General features: G+C 36.6%; 1 protein-coding gene across 6 annotated transcripts in view; it reads left to right on the top strand.

The window, feature by feature from the left end:
- ETV1 (ets variant 1) overlaps positions 1-11,025 on the top strand; it is a 65,078-nt gene that overhangs the window by 10,501 nt on the left and 43,552 nt on the right. For 4 of the 6 annotated variants that reach the window (XM_009070776.1, XM_009070773.1, XM_009070779.1 and 1 more), the window contains one exon: positions 2,296-2,349. The exons of the other annotated variants lie outside the window; for them this stretch is intronic. In XM_009070776.1, coding sequence (XP_009069024.1) covers positions 2,296-2,349 — 54 coding nt within the window. The remainder of the gene's footprint in view (positions 1-2,295; positions 2,350-11,025) is intronic. 6 annotated transcript variants of the gene reach the window in all.

Genomic DNA, 11,025 nt, shown 5'->3' with positions numbered 1-11,025 from the left:
GGGGTTTTGTTTTATTTGAGATCTTGTTCAGATATCCTAGATTGACAAATTAACATATGTTATGTATGTATAAAATGCAGGTGCATGTTAAAAATATTAGAGTCCTATTAGCCTCCTTGCTGCATTTGAAAATGATAGCTGGCTTAGAAAAATGTGTGGGATGTGTCTTCTGTAAACAAGAAATTACTTGATACAATTCCTTTAACTCTGAATGTGCCCACACACCCTTCAAAAACAATTGGAAATACAAGAAATCCTTAGGTACTGATTTTTAAGTAGAAGAACTTGATTTCATCATCAGATTCTTCTGTGACAGTCAAATAGCTGTCATTTTTGTAAGGAAAATGCCAAACATTTGCATGTAGTCAATTGCATTAAATGTCAGAAATTGCAGTGCTAGTATTGGGGCTCATCCTGTCCTTGAGTTAATTTTTGGTGTAAGTTCTGTGGTTTCTCTGGAAGAAAGAGAAATTTATTGCATCAAAAATACCGCGAATGTTTGGTTTGGTAAAATAAGTGTTTTATACAGCTTCAAACTTTGAGGAGCCAACATGTCCTCAGAGGTACTGGTTTATTCTAAAAGGATGGGGTTACTGTGATGTTTGCTTTTCTTTTTTTTTCCTTAAAACCCCAAACAACAAAGCAACAGTGGCCATGCTTTTTTTCACAGTAACGCTAATTACACTTAGTGTATTTATCTTACTCACACTTCTTTTCAAATCTGTGTTTGCACATTTCCCAAGGTCATTTGTTCTTAAGGGGTATTTGCAGCAATTAAGACTTTAAATTTATTTTAAAACCGAGAGCAAATAATTTTTTCTGTATAATGAGCCTGATCCTGAAAAAAACCTTCCAGTTAAGTCATTAGAAATATTTCCTGAGTAAGGAGTGGAGATCTGGTCCATGAAGAGTACTGTAGTGCACATTCAAAATAATTGTAAGTACTTATAGTTAAATATGCATTTTTAATTCAACAAAGTTATGTCAAAACTGGTAACAATTGCAAATATATAATGGGGAATATGTGCTTCCTAAACTAGAAGGTGTTCTGAAGGGCATTAAAGTTGCATTTTGTCATTTATCGTATTTAATGGTTTGATAGTCACAGTTTCGGTAAATGTTTATGTAACCAGCATTTACCTCTCAAATCTTGTTGGGTAACCAGATCATGGCAGATGTTAACTTCTAATTAAGATCATATGAATTATTTGCTTGTCTTTAGACAAGAACTGTGTAAATTAGAATGTCTATAAACAGATCATTTTATGCAGCTTTGCTGCGGTGGTTCCAGTCAGTGTGTGTGTTGAGGAAAAGATGACAAAGTTCAGAGGCGATAAGCTGGATCTCTCTCGGGATGTACCCAGAAGCAGTCATGTTCCGAGGATGCTGTTTCTCAGTGTTCTGCGGTTATTTCAATGTATTCACCTATAATATTCACCTATATTCACAATATTCACCTATAAGATACATTTAGTGGCATTTCAGCTTAAATGGTTTTAAATGAGTTTACAACACAGTTTGAGAGATGGCTAATGTCTTAGATACAAAATGAAAAGGAACTGTGGTACCACAGGCACAAAATTATGTATCAACAGACCGTGAAATGATTGTATTTTATAGCTCAGGTTTGTGATGAAAGTTTTCTAAAGGCAAAGATGATCTTAGGTAAGGTGAGTGGATGTTAATAGTGGGTTTTGCTTTAAGTAAATTTTTTTTTTTTTTTTTTGTTATGTCTGAAATGTTGCCATTGAACCAGTAATGCTGTGGTCTGGTAAAGTAGTTCTTTTTGAATATTGAAAACAATAACAGAAAATCCCTACTGTGTTGGCTGACTGCCATGAAAAATGGGAATTGCTTTTAAGTAAGCCGAAGGTGTGTTAGTTCGGGGTTAAAGCCTAAGTGTTAATCACTAGGATTTGGTTTTACGTGGACTTTCCATGTACATATTTTGAAAATGAGCACTGATGAGTTTTGCCAGTGACATGGTAGGTCCAGACCCTGGTGCAAGGGAGTGAGGCAGGACCAGTGCCAGTGTTAGCCTTCATGTCCTCCCATCCCCATCGCTCTGTGGCGGGGCTGCACGGCACTGCACAGCTTCACCACAGGGTTTATCTGATATTAAAATGCTGCGCTTGCCTGATTTTCATACTTTAGAATGAGAAAAAAAAATCCTAGTTTTAAACTTGGCTGTGCTTTGAATTAAGCACAAGAGTCTTTATTTATGCTTTAATGGCTTCTTTTAATTCTTGTTTTTGTTTTTTGTTTGTTTTTTTGTTTTTGTTTTCCTTTCTTCAGCTCAGGTACCTGACAATGATGAGCAGTTTGTGCCAGACTATCAGGCTGAAAGTTGTAAGTATAGTATGAATCATCACTTTCTTAAAAATATGTATTTGTATATTTATATTTGGAGCTTTATACTTGTTATTTATTGTGTCTTCTGCTGTCATGTGATAGCTCCGTTTGCCGGTCAGTGACATCAGCGTGATGAGTAGATAAAGCAAGTGGCATTTTGATGTGCAACCAAAAGAAGTTGTTTGGGCTGAAGGCATAACTGTTACCAGAGGTCTCTCTCATGTCATTACCACCCCCAGCCCCAGGAAAGCAAGGAAAAACTCACGTTGTGGAGGTGGAGAGAGTTTCTCTGTCTGTAGAGAGAGCAGAGGAGTGTGTTGAGCCGGTACAGGTCAGATACCGTGGGACATAGGAGGCAGCTCTGCTGAGCAGACATCGGGCTGCTCAGCACGTGTTGGGTATCAATAAATGAATACAATTCTCCACATAATGAATCAAACACAGCCACTGCTGAAGTGTTTTTAAGTCATCTTAGCATGTGGCATTGTGTTGCTGAAACAAAATTTCCCTTTGAATTAGTGGGAGGAAGCAGGAGTTATGTTAAGCTGGATGCTTTGCATTGTTTGCTACTTTACTTAACAAGTGTCCAAACTTATTTTTTTCAGCTTCTACCCCTCAAATCTTGCCTTTACCTATTGACTGCTGCTGTTCTGTTAAATGCTTGCTCCCCTTTGCTGTACCTGCTCTTCTGTGATTTTAGGTGGTTGCAAGGACGTAGCATGAGAAACATCTAACAAAGTCACAGACTTTTTGGAGCTTATTTATGCACTTTTGTTCCTCATGGCAAGGCTTTTCTTCATCATCAGAGGTCTCTTCTAAACAGCATCTGCTGATTTGAACAGAGCGCATGGTAGCTTTTCCATTTTGCTAAATAACTTAAAGAATTTATCCTACTGAACTGAATTACTGCAGTTTACTAAACCAGATAGCTGTTAAATACGGCATTCATGTACTGAAATATTAAGATAAAAATTAGAGAGAATAGGAAGAAATGCATAGAAATAGTATTTATCTCAAAAAAACAAATTCAGACTTGCTAAGTTTTCTTATAAATCTTTTAGAGGATTTTTTCCAGTTGTTTAGAAACTTTTCCAAGAAGAATTTATTGAGAGCATTCCTAACAGCATTTTGCGAGGGGAAAAAAAAAAAACCACCATGGGTTGATTCTTCTCATCCTCTGGAATTGTTGCTGTGCAGGATAGTATCCCTGCACAGAAACAATTTATTTTTGTTTTTCACTCAAAGTTCCTGTACATACATCAACCAACAATCATGGTTGCTTTTCAACTTTTAAAGTTGCCCTTTGTAACAGGACTGTCTTTTGTTTGGTTTTTTTTTTTGTTTTTTTACCTTTGACTTCAAAGATTTATTTTTTAAAAAAATTAAATTAGAATACAAAAGCCGAAGTGATCTATAAATTGAAAATCAGATACATTATTTTGCATATGGGACTGTGTCCAAATATAGTCATGCATGCATACATCCTTTGTGTAAGAGACCAAAGTTCAGTTGGGGCTTCTATTAACCCACAATTATTGTTACACAAGTCAATGATTCTTGGAAAATAATTTGTGAACTGTGAATGAAAAGCCCCATTGAAGCTAGTCACTGCTTTTGGTGATAAAGAAATTCTCCTAATATGGCTATTTTATTAATGCTGTTGTATTTCAAAGTTCCTTAGCCACAGCTTACACAGTATTATCAAAGGAACATTTATTTCTTCATTTCAGTTGGTTTCTTTATCTTAAGTAAAGGTCAGGAGAGCTTCCTGGAGAGTTACTCTGGCAAAGGTTATGGAGTTTCAGACATATACTCGCATATAATGTATGTAGCTGTGGGCTCTGCAAAACAGGAACAGAGTTCAACATAACCAAAGCCATGGGGAAATTAGGGCTGCAGAAGCAGCACAATTGTGACTATTTTATCTAGAATCCAAACCTGCCTTCAAACTCTATTATAATGACTTACTATATATAATCTATAAGTCTGTACAGTTCTTACCCTGGTACTAGCTGCAGTCTGTCAGCAGCACACAATTTTTTAAATTTTTTTTTTTTTACTTTTTCATTTTATACATAGGAGAGGATGAACAAGCTTTCATAGATTTAGTGTTTGAGACAATTGAGCAAAATATGGTGAAGGACAGAAATGTAAACTAGTGAAGAGATTCACATCCCCTTTAATTAAAAGACAACTAAACTGTGATTTGCTGTAGAAATGTCATCTATGGAGCTGTATATAGGATGTTTGTGTGATGTGCAGAGTATGTAAAGAAAACTCAAGTGCTCCAGTGAAACAGTCGCAATCTGCAGTGCAGGTACAATGTCACAAGCTTCATTGCTTGAGACATGGGCTTTAAAGCTGATGCAGATTTGTGGTGTTAACTTGAAACTTGCGACATTGAAGGAGATGTGAGAAACTTCATTCACAGTAGCAGTACTGGAAAGCTGTGGTTAAAGCTTCCTTGCCTAGAAATCACTAGTTTGGTGATTTGAAGAAGTCAGCTCTTGAAGCAAGTTGTGGAAGGCAGCAAAGGAAGTGATACTGCCAAGATCATGTGCTGTGTCCTAGCAATGCGCAGGATTAAATGCCCCTTAAAGTGCTGTGGGTTTTGCGTTTCTTTTCTGTAATAATGATTTTAACTAGTGAAACTGCACTGGTATTAGTAACTAAGGGAAACATTTAGTTTAGATTAGATATACAGTCCACTTTATCCACTCAGGGATTTAAGTTCAAAGCCAGCTTGGGACCATGAATATTTCAATTATGAGTTGCTATTAAACTTCAATCAGTTTTCAAAAAGCAAACATAATATGTGTATTTATAGTTAGGTGTGGGCTTTAGATATTATGAGTGAGATCAACAGCTAGCATAACTTCATGTGGTATTATTGACGTTACTGGAATTACGCATATTTCTATTAGTTAAGGATCCAGCATGTCAAGCTTCCCCTTAATGCTTTAAGCTTCAGTTCGCCTGTTTAAAGTTGAATTTATTTTGTTACTCTAGTACATCTTCTGGAAAGAGGTCCTTCCACCATAAGAATCTTAAAAATGTCTGTGCTTTCAAACCTTTCTTTTTTTCTCATCAAAACCCTATCTTGTCCATCTTATCTTACTTTTTTATTAAATATATTTTTAACTTTGCATACCTGTCACAAAGAACCTTTCTGCAGTTTAGCTTAGAGTGAGTGGAATGTAGAGTAGATAACTAGCTTGTTTGGATGAAATTTGAAAAGCAAAACACAGTTTAGTTTCTTGTAGCGTTTTGCTTTCTGTGAAGGCTGAACTTTTTGAGCTCTAAGGAAGAAAAGTGTATGTGAAAAAGATTACTTTTTTTGGCTTGCAGTTGCATTGGAAAAATATTGAATTGTGTATTAAGTAGTGTAATTTTCTTACTCTTTCATTTCCATTCTCGTAAGAAATTAAAAATCCACAAAAAGTGTGAGGAATCACTTTTACAGGTATTTAGTAAAAAAATTTGTGTTAGGAAAGTTGTTTTATCCTCTTTCTGAATCTGCTTCTACAATTCAATGCACCTATTTGCTTAATATTTAAGTGACTTCCTAAAGAGACTTCTTTAACAATGGCATGAAAAGTTGTGTAAAGCAAAAATGCAAAATCTGTTTCCCCCAAATTCTTGTCTAATTCATAAAAGTTAATTGAGCTGATTTTCTCTCTGTATGAAGTCAGCATTCACATGTGGAGAAGGGTGACTTGTGTTAACTTCCTCAGATAAGGTTTCCCATTGTTTCAAGTCCATTTTCATAGACTGAGGAGGAGCCAGATCCTGAACTGGTTGTAATCAGTGGTGAGGCTTTCAGATACTGTAGAACAGCAAGGATTTTCCACTCCAGGAGTAAAAATGAATAAAGTGTTCGGTTTGCTCGAAGTCAATAGCTGTTGAGGTGAAGATTGCTTGCTCTCATTGTTTGGATGGTTTCTGTGACAGACACAAGAGGAAGTAGGTAGGATTTGCTGATGTTTAAAGGATGTAGTTGGCAAAGAAAACTTGGTATTGTCAACAATACACTGAATTGTAACTTGACCTTGGTACAATTGGTTATAAATAGGGATTACCCTGCACCAAACCAGATTTCCTGGTGTCTTAATAGCATAATCGTGTTTTGTTTTGTTTTAATAATATGTATTTGCACTGATCTGTTTTTTCAGAGTTGTTTTTTTCTCTCTTTCTTCTTTTGCCCTGAAATGTCAGTTACATATTTAAAATTAATGATAAGCTCTATTTTTTTGCTTCTTATTTGTTATTAAATTTCTGTTAATGAGGATTTGTCTTTCACCTTCTTGATTGGTTTCTTTCCTTCTCTCTTATTTTGTTGCTGTATTGTTTCCCAGAACATCACAGTCTGAACTTAACACTGCCAAGGGGTAAATGTTAGTGTTAGACCACAGCTGTTGACAGTAAATGGGAAGGGCTGGCTGTAAAATCTGTGCTCCTCCATGTCTGATTAAACTTTAAGATAAGGAAAGTACTCTTTTAGTAGTGATTTTGTCGCTGATCTTTTGTGACCTTTATTCTTTCTCTTACCTCTTTTTTTTTTTTCTACCTCCAGGTTTAGCAAAGGAGTGCTTTCAGTGTAGATGCCAGGAGCCTTAAATTATTCAGGGATGTGCTTTTTAGATGCTCTGGCTTGCAATCTTTAAAAGCCTGTTAAAGAGAGATTCTTTACATAGGCTTCAGGTAGCTCTATTCTTCTGTCATTTTAACTAATGGTGTAGGATATTCCAAATGCAATTTAAATGAGGAAAAGCTTTAATATTTATTTCTATGTTTGCAGCATAAAAAATAATGATTTTTTTTTTTGCTACCAGGTGAAAAATTCTCTGTTTATTTTCTTTCTCTTTCTTCTGTGATTTAAATTTCAAAAGTGAATTTCAGAATAAGAAGAGCATTTCCTGTTTGCTTTAGTATAGCAAGAGCTGGTGAGAAGTTGATAGAGGTTAATTTTCGTTTATTTTGACATACTGCGGAGAAAAAATCCCACACAATTAAAACAAAGTAGAAAACACCAGAATACTCTTAAGTTCTGGTGGGCCTACTGAAGTCAAAAGGAGATCTATTTATTGGGTTTGATGCAGAATAGTTTAATTTTGCAACTTCCAGAAACAATTATAGTGGACTAAAAAAAATGATATTTTTTAATGTGATGATTCATTACATAGGCAGCTGGTAGTCGTGTCTTGATAGTGCACAATGTCCTAGAAATTGCAGTTGGTAGCATTTTGGTTGTCTGTGTGTGGCAAGTTGCACACACCAGCATATTTTCAGGTTAGTTTTTTTGCTTGGTTTGTTGTTGGCTTTTTTCTTTACAAATGTCCTTAATTTTAGTGTCTGTGTGTCTGGAATCACCTTTTCTTTGAGTGTAGCTCTGCAAGCGTGGCGCTGCAGCAGGCAGTCCGACAAATATGCTACATGGTGGTGCTACTTACTCTTGGTGCTGATCTGTTCCCTGGTAGGGCTTTCTTCTGCACCTGTGTTTTGTTTCTTGCCACTTGTCTTGAAACTACTTCTTTCCATAGGTCAGACATTGTCAAATACAGAAACATTTACTTATTTATTTTAGTGTATGCCCGACTGTGACGGATTCTTTCTTAAGGGCTGTGAGAGTCGGGGCTCTGTGGTTTGTTCCTGCCCTTAGCTTTGCATGACCTTGGGCATGTTGCTTAACATCTTTGTTTCTGGTTTGAAGTAGGTACAGAAATGCATGTATCACTCTGCTGTGAGATAGGCAGCTTTCTTAATGATCACTTATCTAGAGATCTCAAAAGCATTTTACAAAGACAGTCCAGTGCAATTGCTGTTGTAAGAGCTGAAGAGGTCAGGCTGAGGAGTCGATGCTGGCCACCTTATCTCCCTTCCTAGTTGCCTTAGATAGCCTTGCTTGTTTCATTGTGTCCCTAAGCATTTGTTTCCTTTGTTTAAAGCAGGCCTGAAACTGTTACCAGCTGTTAACTTCTGTTTTTCTTTTTTTATTAATTCACATTCAGAGAAATTAGGAATTGGTGTCTTTCAGAGGACCATTTGGACTCATTTTGTGGTTCATTGCTGGGCATTAGCCTGTGCTAATATGGATTTTTTTTCCCCCCTTCTTCCTCTGGAGGATTTTTGGAAATATTTAAATCTGCCGTAGTCGCGACCTTTTCCATAATTGCAAGCTTTAATTCTTGAAAAAGTTTTACCAAGAGGCAGAGTGTTGTAATGCCTTTAACTTGTGATCCTAATAGTAGAGAATTTGTGGGTTTGCTTTGATTGTAATAAGCAGTTTCTGTTTATTTCCAGCTTTGAAGGTGCAAGGACTTTAGATTCTCCTGGATTGTAGCAGTGGTGGTGGCTCACAGATTATGTAAATACTGGTGGTGGCAATAACAACTGTGAAACAAATGACAAGACCCCATCAAGTACATAGCTTTTGATTTTTAAAACTTTTAACATGGGAGCTCTCCCTTTCAGAGTGCCCAGCATGCTGTGGTGTGAATTTTATTGCAGATGGAAAGATGTCTCTGGGCATCCACAGAGACAGCAAACACTTTATGCAGATGTGGTTTGACTGCAGGGACCACTGTGAACCTGATGATCTCCAGCAATTTGGGGCATGGAGATGCCCAAGCAGCTGGACAGGGCTCTTCTTGTGGACTTTGTTGCCTGTCTCCTCACTGGCCTTCCACTGCCATGTTCCTGCTCAGCCAAGCTGACTTAGTTTCCTTTCCTCAGAGCCCCATCCTTGTTTGCTGCTTTATTGCAGATTAAAGGCTTAGGTTGCATGTGGAGGTTATCAGCTAATGAATAAACTTCAGTCATCCTGTCCTGTGATAAATCTGTCTCGTAGATCAAAGATGAAGCATGTAGACCTTTTTTACTTTCAAATGGTAATTTCTTAAGGCTGTCAGATCACTTCCTAAGGTCTGTTTACATAAAAACAAAAACATTAAACATATTTTATTCAAAATATTGAATTTTCAGTTTTGAAAAAGCCTTCTATTTCCTCTCTGAGGAAGTTTCCCCTCCTCCCTTCTGTGAAGGTCCCATCTGTGGAAATACAGTCGATCCTCACATTATAACTTGTAGTCATGGCAGTATTTTCTTAATGCTCTGTTATTTCTGTTTTAAAACAGATAGTTGCTTAATGAATTTCATCAGGATTTTATATATGTATTAGAACATCTTTTCGGTTCTGGTTGTCTTAAAGTGTGCAGAATCTTCTGCCTGTGTTTTCACACAGAAACAAAACAAGGCAGACTGAAAGGTCTTTGTGATTCTGTTTTGATACAAACCTGTTATTCTTCTTAAACTTCCATGCAGTGTTTTCACAAAATGAGTTTTGTATTTCAAGAGCATCCTAATGGTGATTTGAAAATCCATACGCTCTGGAATGGTGTAAAATAAGGAGGCAGTCTGCAAGCTGAGTCCATTCACTTCTGTTCATTACATACCTTTCTTTAGGTAAAATGCATTTACATTCTGTGGCATTTTTTTTGCCTTTTTACTTCTGCTTGCTGCCTCAGCAACTGAAGGCAAAAGTCAGGTTCTCCCACAGACCTCTGTGAAGTTTTCAAGAGGTGTAGCAGGTAAAAATAGGAGGAGAGAGTGGCCATCCTCAAAATATCAGTCAAGCATTGGGGAGTCTGTGACACATTTGTGTCATGTAGGACCTATATTACTAGTCCTCTGTAAGCATACAGGAAAATTAGCCCATGTTTCAGGTTCTGTGTCACTTTGGTTTGGTCCTTTGCATTTCAGTATTAGGAAGTAATTACAATGAAGCCATTTACAAGCTGATAAATATGCATAAATTATTATATCTATTATATTTTTTGAGTTTTAGAAGTCCTCAGTGTTTTTTCTAGGAATGGTCTAAACCTAGTCTAAACTGGGAAGTGGAAAACTGATTACTTTGTCAAGGCATGTGCTTGTCTTTTCCCTGAGAAGGATTCTTTTCTTTTCCTTTCACTTGTTTTTCATGTTCTCCTTGTCTTCGATATATTACTCTTACACTTTCCTGGATTATAGTTCGACCTTGATGAGGTGACTAGAGAAGTGAACCGTCTTGGTAAAGGATATCTTTATTCTTACGTATTTATTTGTTCTGTAAGCTGAGGATTATGCATGTTAGAAAAGGGTGAATCATTAGCAGCTTTATTTCTGGTTGTCTTTTTTTTTTCTTCCTGTGGCTGTTTATGAACTTATTCAGCAATTGTGGTTGCCAGTAAGTTAATGTAGTGAAATATTTTTTAGCAGTGACATTTACTGCCGAGTCCTGCAGTCACTGAATAGGAAGGTTACTGACTGGCCAGGTTTTTGTCTTTAAATTTATATATTATGGGTCGTCATCAAGGACATTTGAAAAATTATGTGTGCAAAAACAGTTCGCAGTCTTGTTAATTTAATCTTTTGCTCCAACGCTGTTTCCTTTCTGCTTCTAGTGTATACCTAAAAAAGATAAACAGTTCTTTTTAATGCTCTGTCTTCACACTGAAACAGAATGCAATATTTCCTTATTAACCCATCTGTTAATAAAATTTCACATGACCGATGCACTAAGAGAAATGGAGACAACAGGGACTTTGTGAAGTGTCAGTATTCAGTAATGACAAAAACTTTCGAGCATTTGGGATTAGAATTTGGGCGCTGGATTAATACTAGTCTATATACACA

Source organism: Acanthisitta chloris, unplaced genomic scaffold (assembly GCF_000695815.1).
Source record: "Acanthisitta chloris isolate BGI_N310 unplaced genomic scaffold, ASM69581v1 scaffold39882, whole genome shotgun sequence".
NCBI lineage: Eukaryota > Metazoa > Chordata > Aves > Passeriformes > Acanthisittidae > Acanthisitta > Acanthisitta chloris.
Note: the sequence above shows the minus strand (reverse complement) of the source record. Positions and strands in the feature narration are given on the sequence as shown.